General features: G+C 40.1%; 3 protein-coding genes across 4 annotated transcripts; 2 read left to right on the forward strand and 1 right to left on the reverse strand.

The window, feature by feature from the left end:
• The first annotated feature begins 6,501 nt into the window (after positions 1-6,501).
• On the forward strand, positions 6,502-11,065 carry ttll9 (tubulin tyrosine ligase-like family, member 9). 2 transcript variants are annotated; one of them, XM_038723048.1, is made up of 14 exons: positions 6,502-6,619; positions 7,008-7,054; positions 7,138-7,230; positions 7,314-7,425; positions 7,535-7,720; positions 7,811-7,879; positions 7,991-8,084; positions 8,275-8,315; positions 8,407-8,494; positions 8,770-8,828; positions 8,945-9,141; positions 10,096-10,209; positions 10,524-10,648; positions 10,790-11,065. In XM_038723048.1, the coding sequence occupies exons 1-14, from the start codon at positions 6,605-6,607 to the stop codon at positions 10,858-10,860; spliced, it is 1,311 nt and encodes a 436-aa protein (XP_038578976.1). In that variant the 5' UTR covers positions 6,502-6,604; the 3' UTR covers positions 10,861-11,065. The 2 variants fall into 2 exon arrangements, with proteins under 2 accessions (XP_038578976.1, XP_038578977.1); XM_038723049.1 differs by having other exon boundaries at positions 7,994-8,084.
• Positions 11,066-11,161: 96 nt separating this feature from the next.
• On the reverse strand, positions 11,162-15,087 carry fam217b (family with sequence similarity 217 member B). The gene is made up of 4 exons (XM_038723047.1): positions 14,554-15,087; positions 14,345-14,444; positions 14,118-14,182; positions 11,162-14,023 (listed from the first exon to the last, which is right to left on the reverse strand). The coding sequence occupies exons 1-4, from the start codon at positions 14,658-14,660 to the stop codon at positions 12,595-12,597; spliced, it is 1,701 nt and encodes a 566-aa protein (XP_038578975.1). The 5' UTR covers positions 14,661-15,087; the 3' UTR covers positions 11,162-12,594.
• Positions 15,088-15,243: 156 nt separating this feature from the next.
• On the forward strand, positions 15,244-17,342 carry ppp1r3da (protein phosphatase 1, regulatory subunit 3Da). Its single transcript, XM_038723050.1, has 2 exons — positions 15,244-15,523; positions 15,844-17,342. Exons 1-2 carry the CDS (start codon positions 15,521-15,523, stop codon positions 16,786-16,788), a joined length of 948 nt encoding a protein of 315 aa, XP_038578978.1. The 5' UTR covers positions 15,244-15,520; the 3' UTR covers positions 16,789-17,342.
• The last annotated feature ends 184 nt before the right edge of the window (positions 17,343-17,526 follow it).

Raw genomic sequence — 17,526 nt, forward strand, 5'->3', positions numbered from 1 at the left:
GTCTTGTTCAAATATAGCCTAATAAAACAGATTTTTCAGCAACACTTGGCAGCATGGGCCCTCCATTACTCTCTCAAATAGGCCTACTGCACATAAAGTCAAGGTATAATGAGGGAATTCCCCTTTTTTGTTGTTGTAATTTACTTGAGCTACAAAACAGAGCCACTAAATTACAGACACACAAAACACACCTTGCAATATACCATCTGGACACTCCAGTGTGGAAAAGGGGTCAAGCAAATACCTATAATCTTAACTACACATTTATACACCCCTTTGTTATATACAATTAGAGCCAGTCTGGAAATGATCTGCATAGGCCTATGCCTGCCATATGGTGATGATGAAGCGCTACTTCTCAAGTTCAGTGACAAAGACTGATGGGAGATGCCCACTTCAGTATGACCCTCAGGAAAATGAGAACATTTGAACGCTGGCATAATTTCTGAGGGTCATTTCATGTAACAGTTTCAATGCCCAGAGGACCGATCTGTTATTACTCTTGGGCAGGAGAGTTACTGTTTTGAAGTTTATAATCCTGATGTAGGCAAACCCACCTCGAGGCCATCTACTCACGAGGCTAGGTCAAGTGTGAGAATTTGTCTCATGTCAGTCTTTTAGTTCATCACGGTCAGACACATTTCTAAGCAGCTACAGTTCATGATTTTAGTCAGAATGTTTCAGTAATTTCAGTAATTGTGCTCATTGTTTACATTACTGGCATAATATGCAGCATATTTCTTTACAACAATTAGTTGAAATGCCATGTTTGTTTAATACTGTTTTCTCTAAGGATGGTGGACCCGTTTTGATAGTAAATGGCTGTTGACTTTTGTCTAAAATTGGTTTCTCAGTGACAAATGACTACACTTAGTAGTCTGCATTGTGATGCATTTTGGCTGGGGGGCAGACAGGGGTACAGACTCAGGCCAGTGTATATTCTCCCCCCCAACCCCCCATACACCAGATGTAAATGGTGTGTCATCATCATTAAATAATGAACAAATGAGTTAGCAAAGGGTCTGAAGTTGATTAATCCTGGGTGTTTTGCATTTAAATTATGGTGTTGTCTCTCAACATGAGGACTAAAGAAGTGTGAAGGCTAATAAAGCAATGAGAGGCAAAAAAAATTAATCAATCAGCAAAAATGTTATAAAGTGGTTAAAAAGTAAGAAAGTGCTAGTGAGCTCAGCAGTTGCATATAGGTATAACCTACCATCTGTCCCACAGATAAAGAACACTCCAGGATGAATGTTGGCCACTCATAATCACCACCTCATCCCTCACGTGTCAGGAGGATTGGGAGGAGGCCATGTAGGAAGGTGATGAACCTGAACATACAAACCAAAACAACAACAACTCAATTCAGTTGATCTGCTCTGTTAATCCAACCATCGTGGGAAGTGAGTGTGTATAAGTCTGTATCTGAAGCACTGAGTTCATGAAGACAAATCACTCAATGGTTACATGATGTAATCGTCGAAGTTAAATGGAAGCACCTTAGGGAATGTGAGAGAGATGAGTGTTCATAGGAAAACTGAAAAAAAGGGACCAGCAGGAGATTTTATGAGGGTGTACCTCCTGGGGCGATTATTACGATCAAACACCAGACTGCCACAAAAGACTGAAACAGAGGAAACGTGTTTAGACTTTCCGTAATATTATTGTCTGACTTGTTTCTCCATCACTTGTTGAACAAATTCTCCAAGGAAGAACCAATAGATGTAGGATGTAAATCCACTTAAATGTAGCTGATTAAATAAAAGTCTTTCCTGTTGAGCTTAAGGTATACACACTTACAGACAAAGAGAAGTGGGGATATTTAGAGAACACAAACACACTCACATAAAAGAAATACATACCTTCATGGGAAGACTGTGGCTTTTGTTAAGATGCTTTGGCATGATGATGCAAAAGGCCCCCATACTGTTGACTGTACCTTCTCAGTCTCAGGGTTATATACAGTAGGTGTCCTGGATTTGTTCTTTGCTACAGAGACATCCAGTAAATCAAGATCTGTCTGACTCATGCCTGCCCTCTGGTTCCTTCCCAAATTCCCTACGGCTAGGGTTTTGTGCCATACCCCAATTCTCTGGCACATTCCCTAAGCTGGGAAACAGAGAGAATTCCTGATAAATGAAGACCACATTGTGTTTTTTCTCCTGACCAGAGATGTGGAAGCGGAATACTATCAGAAAGTTGTCTGTGTGTGGTTTAGCAATCACATGATGCAAGAATGCTTTCAAGGTATCATTTTGTTCTTGTTTTTTTCTGTGAAGGACGTCTTATAACCTGGTCTAATTAATCTGATGTTGCAGTGTTAGTTTATATGATCATGGATGGTTATTTACACCAAATAGGCAGTCAAAAATATAAATGTACTGAATCTACTTGGATACATTGTTTTGCCATAGCTGATCAAGGCAATATAAATGGATTGAGGTGTGAAACCTCATAGTAGGCCTCATTTAATTAAATCTCTCTAACTTTCTCATTGCATTATGCAACACATTTTACAACTTGAATTGTTAAACTTGTGTTCATTAGCAATGCCATTATAAAGATCCATCCTGGAACTACTAAGTTTTCCGAACAGGACATTTCTGGTATCCCAAATTGCTGTTATAATTCTACCTTTTTACCTCTGTTTTTCTCCCTGCTTTACCTCAAGGAGTCAGCCATATGGTTTTACATCATAACATATGTACTGTGGGTTCACTTTCTGCCAACCGTGCTTGTTTAGTGTTGATTATCGCTGCCCTTGATTTAGTCAACAGAGGGAAACTCATTGCAGTGGGTTCAAGGCTTAACTGGGAGACATACGGGAATGTAATACAATTCAGCAGGATTCAAACTGCCATTTTGTCCTGTTTTTCTTGGCCTCCTCTCATGTTTTATTAGAAAACATTTTGGGTGTGAAAAGCCTGGGGTGCTGTGGAGCTACTGAGGTAGGGACTGGAGAAACAATAAACAGGTGGCATTAAGATCTCAGAGGCTGCAGACATGTAAGCCTGTTGAAATGAATATGAGGAACTGTTATGTAAAATGGTTCAACACATCTTATAAGGTTAAGAAAATCAAACACAGAAAGCAAGAGGATTTCAACTGTGATGTAGAGACACTGACACATGAAAACTTTTTTCAATATGGACAAAAGCCAAACTATCTGCTCTTTATTCTTGTCTTCCAGGTTTATTACTCTCTATATCAGTGGGACAGATCTAGTTAGAATAAATCAGAAGATACCTTCGCACAGAAGCCTGCCATGACAGTTTGTCAGCATGTCACCATTTACATTCTAAACCCTAACAGCAATAGCGCAGTTTTAAGTTCCGTATGTAGAGCAATGATATGCAGCACAGAGATGATCAGTTGTGTCACAAAGGCAGGTTTCACCTCAAACTGTGTCACTTCCTTACACATTACAGTGTATAGATAACTCAGTCTTATTGGCCCTTTTATCCTGTCATGCTTCAAAGTTCACACGTGCTTGTCTTTTCTTCCTTGAGTATATATACACCACTGGTGTTTCCTCTGCATGTGGAGAAGGGCTTGAACAGCGTACTAAGACTCAGCAGAAAGATCTATGGCTGAGCTGGACTTTCCAAACAGAACTTCATGCCAAGGTGAGGGCTATTGCACTAAAGACAGCAAGATGCCTCCCTTATGAGTAACAGCTGATGCCCCTGGATCCCACTGATTTCCTGGTTTGTGGTTGCTGTAGAGGATCATTTAGTTTACCATGACTGATGACTATCACCCACTAAAAATTGTTTGAGCTGTGGGATATTTTACAGTGAGTGATGGTACTGAGATTTATGTAAAATATACACTGTGGTAAAACTAGCATTGCAAAACTAAGCCAGTAAAGTAGGGCCTTTCACAGAAATATTTTAAATAAGAGTCTAAATTGGACTATACAATTGGAATTTAACTTCAAATCCATACAAAACATGGGCTACATGCTTGAAAGGGACAAACCCATGGGTTGATCCTCAAAAACAATTTTCATTCCAAGATGTTTTTTTTCATCTTGCATAAGGACAAAAACATGAGTGGTTAGCCAAAATTATAAGCATAATGTGTATAGCAAACAAATTGATAAATATTCTCTGGAGGGATGACTGCCAAACCAAAAATTGTTGCACAGACACAAGTATAGGAAATCTGCCTCGAAATAAAAGCTTGCTGAGAGGTTGACCCCTGATTGGCACCTATATTTTAACCGATTATTAAGGCTTAAGAAATAGAGTTTTGGACTAAACTTTTAACAATGTGGTAGTGATGTTAATGGAAACTCTTGGCAAAGGACTAACTTTGATTTTGGAAGAGACAATTTATGTAAGGGTAATGCAGACTATATTGCATTTGAAAACAAGGGTGTTGAATGAAAGTTTCCTCCTGAAACTCACAAATATCTGAATCTTTGAGCAGCTGAGGGGATGGAAATATTTATTGATACTTTTTTGGAGACTAACTGACACACGCATGCATATCTCCTCTGCAGCAAACATGACAAAAGGAGAGACGCCAGAATGTGGTTTTCTTGTCTGAGGCTCCCACAAGCAAATTGCGTTGATGAAGTTCAAAAGATAACTGATGCCATCTTATAGCCAGCTCTTTTGGATATGATATGATATCAGCACTGCCACATTTCACCGGATTTTCATGTCTGTTTTTAAAAAAATCTTTTTCTGATGTTTGACCAACATTTCTATGTGACACTTCTTCTAAATTTACATTATGTTTTGTTGTAACAACTGTAATTTCCATAAAATGACTGACAAACAAAGCATATGACTCTATCACTTATCTGCATGGAAGTGAGGTTTTGAGACTGGGATTTGGCTCAGCTGGTGAAAAGATTGTATTACACACTGCTGAGAGGCCTGCTCAATGTCTACTACTGTGGAGTTAGCTAGCCAAACCAAACATCCACATTCAATTTAAAGCCCTCTCAATTATAGACTTTTCTGATTATTTATGTCAGAGTTTAAAGTATGGACGCTTGTTTGATTAATGGTGGGTGGCAGAGAAAAAAAATTCACAGTAATCAGCATAGGGGATGGTAACAGTTTATTAAGCTTTTCTCAAGAATCTGACTCAGGTATACGTTTGTTTTACAGTATTGATAACAAGTTGTTTAAAAAAATAAATGTAAATGTTGTTATTAACTGGGTATAGGTAGAACTGTCAATCAGAAGCAGGGAAGAATCTCATACACTGCATCCCAGACTACCATGGATTAATTACATACACAACAACCAAAGGGTCAATGAGACCAGCTATGGTAATGCACATGACAGACTTCTGTCACCAATAAACATAAGCAGATTAGATAGGCCACAATCATTTAACAATTAGCTGATGTGTTAAGGGTTGAATATGCAGGGCAGTTTGTTATCACAATTAAATATCATAGGAAATGGTCAGTGGTCTAGTATGGTCTAGCTATCTTCACTTCAGATGGTTTTGTCTTGTCAACTTCCGGAGATGATAAAGCACTGGGTGCAAACACTGAGCAACTTGGCCATCTGGCATGTTTTGTCATCTTAAATCATATTTGCAACATTAATCCATAAATGTTGTTTATGTCCTTAGAAATATCATTGGTGAATCACATTTGGAAAAAGAAGGGATATTATGAAACCATATTAATATTTGTGTTGATTTGACCTTTACCCTTTGAATATCATATAGTGATGGCCAGTGGGATTAAAGCATGTACAGAGCATTAACAGATACATACGTAGTTAGACAAAACCAAGAAGGGATGGAGTTAACTTTATTTATTTTAAACTCAAGCCTATTCAACTTCCATACACATATCCAAAACAATGATAGGTCAATATAAGTAAATATGTATGTGTGTTAACTGCTTAGATTAAGCAGGAATTATCTAATGCTGAAAGAAGAATTTTGGGAAAGAAATTGAATGAATAAGAACCTACATTCTACTAAGTTAGATGAGGATTTGTCGCCGCCAAGTGGTAATTATTTGTAAAGTTGAGGGTTGAAGCTACATGTGACGTTTTCACTGTGTCTAGAAGTAAAGGCATATCTCAGTTTACTAAACCCAAACATTTGAGAATTGTAATAAACGTCTGATGGACTAATTGCTTTTTCTGAAACCTCGATAACTCTTTTAAGACTTTTGAATAAAATCACATCATGTATAAATCATACTGAGCAAGCAAATCAGCAAAGTAAAGGAAACATTTACCACATAATTAACACACAGGGGCCCAAATAATATTTGTTTGATACAAATTTTTAGCATTTTATTATAATTAATTGGCGTGATATTCTGATATGTTTATATCAGTCATGTGATTATTTCCCCATTCTCTTGAAATTAAGAATACAATCATAAATCATGAGCGCAAACTTTACTTCTACTCTAAAACAGAGAGATTTATAAAAGTTATGGAGAGCTACGGAGAGCACAGTAGGACATTTCCCCTTTGTTGGTGATGTGGTTACCGTGACAACAGTTATCAAAACACCGCTAGGACTAGCTAAGTGCTAACTAGATGTTATGACTAATCTCGTATCACGCATATTTCTAATGTAGCTACAGTTAACTATCATAGCGTGCGCCCCCATGTCAAAATATAAGGTAAATAGAAAGCACTGTGTGTACATTTTGTTGTATTGTAACGTTAGGCTTTTTACCGACAAGAAAACGTTAATAGACGTGATATAACGTTAGTTAAGTTTACCTTAGGTTAACATGTTAATTGCCATATATTAGCCAATGAGGAGTAACGTAGTACACGGGTGTAACGTTACCAAATAACGTCACTAACGTTACATAGCCTTATACCTGTAGTAAGTAATTACCGGTAGGTTGTTACTGGGGTTAGGGTTAACTAACGTTAGGTAGTAGAGGACTTGCTAATATATGTGTTTGCTGCTGTAATTTAAGTGTACATTTTTACTTCTTAAGTTATTCAAAACTATGGGGAGTTAAGCTAAATGTGGGTTTGCTTTCTTCACCTTTGCAGACACCTGGATACAGGGGTTCATATGACTGTAGCAAAAGTGAGGAGCGGTGAGTGTTGTTCATAAGTTGGTTGTGAATAAAAAGTTTCTCACAAGTACTGGTGACAGTGACATGTTACAATATCTCCTCAGGGAGGGAAGGAGTTGTGTGCGTTACAAATGTGGCCTATTCAACACCATACAGGATGTCCTGCGGCAAAGACCAGGTTGGGTCGAAGTCAAAGAGTGAGTAGGGTTGTCTGTTTATGTCACATCACATCAGCTTCCCTGTCATATCCCTGGCTTGAATCTGAATCTTTTTCTCACAGCGATGGAGAGTGGGACTTCCACTGGTGTGATGTGGGCTGGCTCAGGGAGAATTTTGATCACTCCTACATGGAGGAACATGTAAGGATAAACCACTTTCGCAACCATTATGAGGTGAGGCAGCATCACTCTGGCATTCTTTGAGACAATAAACCAGAGATTTCAATATATCCTTCAAATCATAAGTTATGTTGTTTTGTATTTTGTATGCACTTTGTTACAGCTGACTCGCAAAAACCTCATGGTGAAAAACCTTAAAAGATATCGGAAAAATCTTGAAAGAGATGTTGGCCGGATGGAGGCGTCGAAATGTGAATTTTTTCCCTGCACCTTTGCACTGCCAAGCGAATACCATCTCTTTGTAGAGGAGTTCAAAAGAAACCCTGGCAGCACCTGGATCATGAAGCCGGTTAGCTAAAGTATAAATAAAACAATATTTAATTTAGTATTTGGAAATTTTGCAAACACGTCATATAAATTAACTGGTATATTTATTTAGGTTGCAAAATCTCAAGGGAAAGGTATTTTCCTGTTCAGGAAACTGAAAGACATCATGGATTGGAAGAAGGTAACGTGTATTTAGCCTATTACTTCAAGGAATTGGGTGTAAATTCAATTACTAAAAGCAGACATTCTTCACACACACCCACATATTCAGATTGTTAATATTGTACTTAAGCAGGATGGCACCCGGTCAGAGGAACAGAAGGATGCAACTCAAGTGGAAAGCTATGTGGCACAACGCTATATAGAGAACCCCTACCTAATTAATGGTAATAAACTAACTGAAAAATACACCTTATTGCAAAACTAATTCAGAAAAATCATCAAATCTGCTAACAAATAATTTAACAAAAACTACTAATGGACAGGAACTGTGAACAGGAGGATGTGTGTTTAATAGAAGCTTTATATGTATATATTATATTGCTTAAGTAGTTTTTATACATTTTGTCTCTACAGGCAGAAAATTTGATCTGAGGGTCTATGTGCTGGTTACATCAGTACGTACTGAACCTTGTGAATCACAAAGTTTTATACAAAATATCAATTGTGCGGAATTTGTGAATCAATGCGCTTGTGCTTGTGTTTCAGTATGTTCCCTTGAAGGCCTGGCTGTATCGAGATGGTTTTGCCCGCTTCTCAAGCACCCGCTTCTCTCTTAGTAGTATTGATGACAGGTGTATCCTTTGTTTGCGGTCATAACATTTAGTCACTATTCATTTGGATATTGAAACACTTATGTGATAGTCTGGCTCTGAGTTTTTAGTACCAGTGTGCCAGACATCCCTTAACAAGTTGAGCCTTTGTCTAATGAAATATTCAAACAAAGTCAATTTTAGTCTGTTTGACCCAATGTCAGAGGCTGTTGTTCCTAATTCTGTCACTTACATCCAATGTGGAAGGCATAAGTACATCATTAAAGTTCCCAAAATTCTACTTAATTCCCCTTTTCAGATATGCACCTGACCAACGTGGCTGTTCAGAAAACAGCGCCAGACTATGATCCTGAAAAGGTGTTAAAATTCAAGAACTCGTTAGAGCATATATAAGCCAGTTTTTCTGAAATGTGACCCCTTTAACCAATTATGTAACCTTTTTACTGCTCATTGTTTTATTCATCTCTAAATAGGGATGCAAGTGGCAGATTCAGCAGCTTCGAAGATACCTGACTGCAAAGCACGGCAGAGAGATGGTAGAAATCCTGTTTAAAGAGATGGATAACATATTTGTCCGCAGTCTACAGAGCGTACAAAAGGTCATCATAAATGACAAACACTGCTTTGAGCTCTACGGGTACGACATTCTACTGGATCAGAACCTCAAACCGTAAGTGCTCATATGGTCTGCACATACACTAAGTGCTTGCCAACACTGTGCATCATCACCTAGACATATTCACTTGCAGAAATGCACTAAGGCATGCATGCCCACAAATTAACAAAGAAGAGCACATGCACAGACAAGAAAATGTGCCATGTTTCATTTGCCTTCCTGCAATCTTAGACAAAGCAGTAAATCTGTTAGTGTTGGGCTCCAGAAATTACAATGACTGAATAACCCCATAAATATATCTAAAATGAAAGGTATGCAATAATCCTGTTGTAAATAATAGCTCACACACTGATGACAGTGTCTCTCTCCAATACAAATACATTCACTTGCTTGTGCCTACTGTCGTGGGAAATTGTATCTTGCTGGTGAGGGATTAAGCAAATAATTGAGTAACAACCAACCATTGTCTTTGAAGAATTTATTAATAAAAGAGAATAAACAGAGAAGTACTAAAACACATGTACAGCTGGTCCAGAGACCTGCTGCCTAGGGCAGCTTCGGGCGCCTGGCCCCAAGCAAAGGGATGCATAATCATTTACACAGTCTAGGTTTCTATGTTTGGGGGAACAGACATCCTCTCTCAGCCTTGAATGAACATTCCAGGAGAGGAGAGGAACAACAAGAGGGGGAAAACACCAAAACAATCTCACGCTCTGACCTAAAACCTAGTAAATGTGGACAGACTAACATAGGGAGTATAGGAGAGGAAAGGTTAAGGATAAAAACACAATAAATATATATCTATAAGCCATAACAAAATGAGTAATATCAATAGTAATAATAATAATAAAAGAACATACATACATAAAAGATTAAATGTAAGAGGACACAATTTTCTGCCATAACACCTACCTAACAATCTTTATTGAACTGTTTTACTTTTCCTAATGCTGGCTCAAAAGGCTAAGTATGTTTTGGTGAATGTCATCAACTTCCATCTCTTTGCAGGTGGTTAATTGAGGTGAACGCCTCTCCGTCACACTCACCCAGCAGTAGAGAAGATTATGAGATGAAGTGCCGGCTGCTGGAAGACACTTTGAATGTTGTTGATATGGAAGGAAGGTAAATGCGCCTATGTCATTGTGTGTTTGCCTTTTTGTCATCAGGGAACAAAGTGTGAGGGTGTGTCTGTGTCTCTCCATGGATTATAGTCATAACAATCTATATTGATATTCATCAATTTAAACAAATTTGTAAGTATAATCTCTTGACTCTGGGTTATGGCATTTTTGAACATTAAGAACATGGGTTGAAAGAAGCACCTTTAAGAAACACTAACAGACTGTGTCATAGCAACAATCCACAACTTACTACCATTTTCCTCAGATCACAAGGTGTATGCAGCGTTCTAATTATCTGTGTTTTTTTCTCATTAGGCTGACTGGCAAGGAGAAAAGGGTGGGTGGCTATGATCTCATGTGGAACGATGGGCCTGTCTATAAAGAGGATGTCAACCTAGAAACATTTGGCAGTTCATGTTTCACCGCCAACACACACTTAGGTAAGCGGATGGAGGCAACAAAACATTCTGATAAATGTGCAAAAGTATACATGTAATTAAGACCATGGTATTTAATCATGTGGGAAAGTGGAAATCATTACATTATTACTAATTTCTGTAAATACCTGTTCTTTGTTGCAGGGTGTGTGAATGACAGAGAGAAGCATCTTCGCCACCTCCTAAAACCATTTCCAGGCCAGAAGAGGATGTAATACACTCTTTGTTTTTATGTCCCACCACTACAGTGCTTGGTACGTGTCTGGGAGAAGACATGCTCCAGTGAACACTCATAACTGGAAAACATTTATAATATTTAATACAAAATTAGGTCTCTATGATGATCTGATTTCAAGCACCTAGGTTGAAATGTGAATATGCAAAGTAATAAAAACTGTGTTTTCTTAAAACTACGGCAAACCATGTAATACTTTCAATTGCAGAGTTCGAAGACAAGTATAATTGTATAAAATGTTTGTTCATGTGTTTCAAAGAACGGCAAATGGATCAAAGTCCTTATGAGTGCAAAACATTTATTTCTATGCCTTACAAATACTTGCATTCAACACTGAGAAAATACATATCACAATCTTTCTGCGTGCGTGACAACATGATGTACACATTTATAATAACATTGCCACTTCTGGACCCTTATCTATGGCTTAGATAATTTACATGAATATACAGTAAAGAGGTGCAATCTGAATACAAGTCACATTATTTACATTAATCTAGTGCTCCCATGAATCAAGTGCACATGGTAAATCACAACAGACAGATAAGACACTCTAATGTAAACACAGTGTTCTAAAGACTTCAAGTATGCAGTGGGATATGGAGGTTATATGTATAACATATACATGTTACAGCCTAACAGCTATGATGTGTTGAAATTCCATTGAATCACGGGAATGATCAATGGTACAGCACAGTAGACACTAAGTTACATTCAGCTCTTTTACTATATGTTTTCTTTTTGTGCATGACGATGTAAACATAATGACAATGATGAATACGAGTCAACCACAACACTTTTCATAAATATAACTATGGTATATAAAATTTGGAAAAATATGCTCTTACATTCGTAGCAAACATTAAACGTCATCTTCAATGATAGAAAGAGCTCAGCTCTATGCAAAATACAGTATATTATTTTAGACTACAATTCAAGCTGTTCATACATGGGAAGCCCTTGTAACCAAAATTTCAAAACCATATATCTGAAACAAGCTGCATTACTGCAGTACACCATCACTTATTACACCTACTTCTTTTCACCTAAAGATGCTTTAACTGAACAATATGCCTGAAAACATGAGGCACCACATAAACGAATAAAAAGCAACATCAAGTAAAGTAAGAGCAATGAAAACAAATACATTCCAACATCAAAAACTCCACTAGTAAACGATATGGTTGTATTCAGTGACGAAAAACATAATGATCTGTGTTCAACTTCACTATAGATTACTTATGAAGAAAGCTATCCAGTGGTACAGTAGATGCTTATTTTATTCCTATTTCAACATTTGTAGCATACTGAGAGATGACTGTGCAGTGCAACAGAGCTCAATTTACATACAAGCTGTTTTTAGAATCGTTGTAGTGTTAATGGTCATAATGACCTGTCTGTCAAAACACTGTCCAACATTATGACTGTATACTTACTGTACATTTTAAATGAAACACAATATGTATATATATATGTCTGTTTTATTAAGTGTCACATTATACTTTGATATCATTGCTGTTTTTTCACTATTCTAGCTGCTCAAGCTCTTGTTAGTTTTGACCTTTTGAAGGCTGTACACCACTCACTGATTTAGACTGCTGTACAACAGTTAGAACATGTTAGTATTACACAGATTACACAGAAAGCAAGCATAGGTTCGAGCTCCTGTACCAGTAACCACTAAGTAAAGCACTATACTGTAGATCTATGGGGCTTATTTTGCAACAAAGTGCACATTTTTTGTTTTGCCATTCTGCTTACTATTTAGAGGTGCTTTGGAGAGAGACTGTGGCTCTTTAGCAGCTCTTTTCATGGCGGTTTTAGAGACCTGACCTCCCGCCTCTGTCCTCTGCCAGTCCTTCTCTACTCTCTTGGAGGTGATGACCTCTCTCTTACCTGCAGCAAAAACTCTCTTCTCTGAACCAGCCACTTTACTGCCACCGGGCTCTTTTTTAACATCTGTCTCAGAGTTTGCTCTGACTCGGCTTTTCCTCACCTGACCTCTGCTGTTCGGGTTACTTCCATATTCCTGGGGTTGCTTACGAGAATTGCCTGCGGCCTGCATGTTTCTGAGATGACTCCTTCCTGCTGGGGGGCTAACTGGGGTGCGGGCTCCTCCTCCCCCTTGCCCTCCTGGGCTCCTACCTTCCGTGGAGGTTGCTCGGGTCTCACTGCTGCTCCTCTTCGCTGGAGCCCCAGATCTGTCTCTTCGCTCAAGCAGTGGGCTGAGCCGCGAGTGCCGCTGGTAGGCATAGGCAGAGCAGCTTCCGTTGCACAGCGGGTAGCGAATGTGACAGTGAGGGCAAACTGGGAAGCGGGAGTGCTGGTGCTGGGCTGAGGCAGGTGATGGGGGGTTGTTAACAGGTGCAAATGGGAAGGCTCGCTGGCTGTGCCGCAGCCCTTTAGGAGAGTTCAGTCGGGACGGTGGAGCTGTGTGAGGCCTGGGTGGGTGAGCGGTGGTGGCAGAGGGGAATCCCTGTGGCCTTGAGCGGCTCCCAGGTGGACGGCTGCTCTCTGCTTGCGCCGTTTGGATCTGGAGCCACTCCAGCTGCAGCAGCCTCTCCAGGTACTTCTCCAAGAGCCCTACAGGCTTGGGCCGGGGGGCGCCACGTCCCTCTGTATGAATAAACACTGCCAGCTGTCTCAGGCTCCAGCTGTTGAACGGAGGAGGCAGAAAGTCTGGGTAACTATAGCTAGGTTTTTCACTCTCATCTTCATCACCCACATTCCCACATGGTCCTGGAAAGTCTGGGGGAAAGTCATTACTGTTAATGACCTCTGCGCGGAGGTTGAGGTGAGGAGGGGTGCAGGGGGTACAAGGAGAAGGCAGCACGGGCAGCCTCTCGGAGTCTGACAGATCACTGGCGCTGTCATCGTCAATATCCTTCTGGCTGTAGTGATGCTGTAGTGCCTCTGGGGTGGGGGCTGGGGAGTGTGTTAGGGGGTGCGCAGGCATGTGTCGTAGGCCTGATATTGGGGAGAGAGGCAGGGAGAGGGCTCGCCGATTCTTCCCCATCCCTCCACGATTCTGGTGTAGCTCATCGCTGCACTGCGACATCCGCTGATTTTCGCGTTTCTCCTCTTTCCGGTGCACAGATGAGTGTTTGCAGAGTTGACGTCTCAAATCTCCTTCTTCTTCAGGGCTGTAAAGAGACACACGAAAGTAAGGAAAAGCTGTTGGGGATTTAGGGATTTACTGTACCTTCAGTAGAAATGCAAACCCCTCTCCATGCATACCTGGACAGTTTGCTTGTATTCCGTGTAGCGCCAGATTTGACCTTGCCACCTTTTGACTGTGCACCCTGTGAAACAATCATTATGGAAACAGTTTGATTATTTCTGATTGATTGGTTTAAAGGTACACAGGCCACAACACATGCTGCACCTCTAAAATGTATCACGTCGAAGAACAATAATGTTAAAACCTAATCTCTCTTAAATTTACCAGGATGCCATTCACTCACCCTTTGCCCTGCTGCCAGTGTGTCCTTATCCTGACCTGGTCCTGGGAGGCCATTTTTCATTTGGCCCACTGCTTTCTTCATCTTGTTACCTCTCTTTGAACTATGGAAACATAATAGTGGTTTGTCAGGCTTGCCTCTAACCTATGTCTGAAACAAGACAAGACAAGTTTAATTTAGTCTTAGATATGCCACTGTAAAATTAGGCCTACCTGGTTACTGGTCCGCTATTTTCAGTATTTTTTACCCGAATCTTCTCTTTGGAGACGACGCGTTTCAGTGTCGTGGTTGCTGTGCGTTCCTGCATGATGGGCCCCATGTTGCAGGTCGCCAGAGGGGATCTTGTTTTGAGCGATACGGTAGCTAAAGAACCCAGCCGACATCTCGGAACAGATACTCTATTCTGAGAATGAGGCTACAAACACCCATTTTCGCAAAAGTGCTGCAATGCATCATGCGCAGATATCGACGGTCGTTTCTCCGCAGCAGGTTAAACTCGTCCTTCTGTTCGTCGTCGACTCGCCTCTCGGTTGAATAACAATTCAGCGACTGTTTTACTGGAGTGGTGACAGCAAACGCCTCTCTTTTTCGACTGTCATCGTCCTCGCCATTTAAAAATTCCAGACGGTCAAGCAGCGCATACGCTTTGTTTGGCTCTCCGTGTGAGATAGGTTTGTTTACCTGCTGCTCACTGGCTCGCCGCTTGTGTCGTGGGCAGCGTCACAGCTGCATTATGGGACTTGAAGTTAAGGCATACAAGTTGCTCTTTCAAACGAAACACGCAAACGCTCTTTGACGAGTGTACTTACTAATGATAAACAGTGAGAATACAAGGAGGGAGACAGCCGACGCTGTGCTTGAGGAAAGACTTTAGAAAGAATACAAACAAATATAACGCTTAATCTTAAATTACTCAATCTCCCGTGCAACGTCATGCAGGGACACTGGTTCGTTTGCAGCTTCCTGTAAACTGCGCGCACGTTAGCTGATCTCAATAGAGAGCAAGCCACGGACATGACGATTATGAATGTGGTGACAAATTACAAATCGTGTAATGTGGTCGCGGACACTCCATGACGCACGGAAACGCGCTGCTTTAATAAATTCTACATTAAATGGAGGAGCGAGCTTAGGCTACGGCCACCCTGCAGCGTGGATGTAACTAACGCTTCGTATCATATGGTGAGGTGATGTCAACGTCTAATGTTGAACCATATCAAATTCATTTTAGTAGTCCTACAACAGGGAGAGTATTGCAGGCTGTATGCATTCAGGCACGTACTCTCCAGAGTACACGCCCACTCTTTCCTGCTATGGCTGTTCTGTCAATTTTAGAATAACGAAGTTGTTGTTCTTGTTAGATTTGCACAGCTCAAAATCATGCATTTTAGGTAAAAAAGAGTACACTTCTGTTACAAGTGGGTCATTGTGCTTTTGATTAGAATATTGGGAATAATTGTGACTTAATTCCAACAAATTTTGTTTTACATTTTACATTACAGGTATGCAAGACAGCAGTTCCCATGGCCAGACGGTGGTTTATTGGACGTGAGGGGATTCCCTCTACAAAATCTGAAGAGCAGATGCCCAGCTCTTACAGCAGTGTCTCAAGGCCCTGCATGACAATCAACCTGACTGAAATGCTTCGTGCTGACAAACCTAATGCAGGAAAAAAGCCAATTCCAATCCGCCCCCCAAGTCCTAGAGTCTCCCTGCCAAGGGGACAAGAGTTCCGACGCAGTCACTCTTGTGAACCTATGCCAAAACCCATTATCCGACAACGGTCACACTCTCTGCCTTCCTCCACAGAGAAGAAGAAGAAATGCAGAAATGTTGGTGTTCGGTTTGTAGACTCTCTGGGGCTCGACCTGGAAGACATCAGACTTTTCAAATCTGGAGAGGATCCATCTGTACCACATCATGTCACCTTTAGATTGTTGATGGGTGCAGAGTTGGCCGATGGAAGGCATCTGGAGATATCTTTGCCATACTTGAAACCGGTTTTTGCCCAACAACCTGGTGACCAGCCAGGATTCCTTCATCGTCTCCATATGCAGAAAGTGTGTCTGGAAAGAGTCTTGTGTTTTGAACTGGGTGTCATTGGAATCACCCAGGTACTCAATTTGGACTTTGAGAAAGATGTCACCGCTCGATATTCATTCACAGAGTGGAAGAGCTGCACAGAAACTAAGGCCTCTTGGGTGTCCACCGTCACCAAGACCTGTGAAGGAGGAAGAGGCCAACTCAGTTATGATACATTTCGTTTCCACTTGCCTGTTCCTCCATTCCTGCAGCCAGGAGCAGTATTACAGTTTGCCATTCAGTACAAAGTCTGTGGGGCTGAATACTGGGACAACAATGATGGAGAGAATTATAAGTTAGTTTGCCATAATTACAAGCTCACGGTGCCCAAAGAATGCGAGGATAGCATGGTGCACTTCATTTAGGATGCTGACTAAAGGTAGAAGAAATCTATTTAGAGCACTTTATGACTGCTGTCAGCAAGACCTATTAAAAATGTATAACTACATTGTTACATTTGTTAATTTTGTGTAGACTAGTGCTGGCAACTAACTAATCAAGAGTAAAATTAACAAACACTAGTGCACTTATACATAAAGCCAACTTTAGTGCCACTGTTTTACTTTTGTGTTTTCTTTTTAAAAATTGCACTGTATTATTTGATTTCACGTCATTGTACTTTAATGTGAAAATATCCAATGAAAGTGACACCTCCTGAGCATTACAAAAAACACACTAATTAATGCACTTCAGTCCACTGTTTTCTTCCAGCTGGGTATTTGACATAGAAAATAGTTTTATACAATGCAGGCTCAGGGTCTTCTGAACCATTTTGGATTTTCAGATATTCAGAATTTATTTTTGAGTCAAATGTCAAATTTACAAACCATGCAATAGATGAAATTGTAATGTATTTTAATTAATCAGAAAACAATGCTTACTTTTTTTTTTTTAACAATAAAGCACAAACACTATGTTGTTCCCGCCTGTACTATTATTTGTAGTAACGTTAGTATATTCTTATTTAAAGCTTATGTCCCACCTCCTCTCCTAGCTATCTTCTACTATGTTCTCTGACTCAATGGGCTTTCTCCTTGCTTTTTATTAGCCCAAAACAAAATCTGAATAACGGTTCAAAGCATATTCTTAGTGATAAAATATTC

The sequence above is a fragment of the Micropterus salmoides genome, unplaced genomic scaffold (assembly GCF_014851395.1).
Source record: "Micropterus salmoides isolate LMB-PRFRI ecotype aquatic unplaced genomic scaffold, ASM1485139v1 Ms_hic_scaffold_16, whole genome shotgun sequence".
NCBI classification, from domain to species: Eukaryota; Metazoa; Chordata; class Actinopteri; order Centrarchiformes; family Centrarchidae; genus Micropterus; species Micropterus salmoides.

Coding starts and splice junctions, on each gene's coding strand:
- ttll9 (XM_038723048.1), top strand. Junction 7,426..7,534: donor ACTTTCGCAACCATTATGAG/GTGAGGCAGCAT, acceptor ACTTTGTTACAG/CTGACTCGCAAAAACCTCAT. Junction 8,829..8,944: donor CAGACTATGATCCTGAAAAG/GTGTTAAAATTC, acceptor ATCTCTAAATAG/GGATGCAAGTGGCAGATTCA.
- fam217b (XM_038723047.1), bottom strand. CDS start 14,660: ATGGGGCCCATCATGCAGGAACGCACAGCAACCACGACACTGAAACGC. Junction 14,183..14,344: donor CACTGGCAGCAGGGCAAAGG/GTGAGTGAATGG, acceptor ATTGTTTCACAG/GGTGCACAGTCAAAAGGTGG. Junction 14,024..14,117: donor AATACAAGCAAACTGTCCAG/GTATGCATGGAG, acceptor GTCTCTTTACAG/CCCTGAAGAAGAAGGAGATT.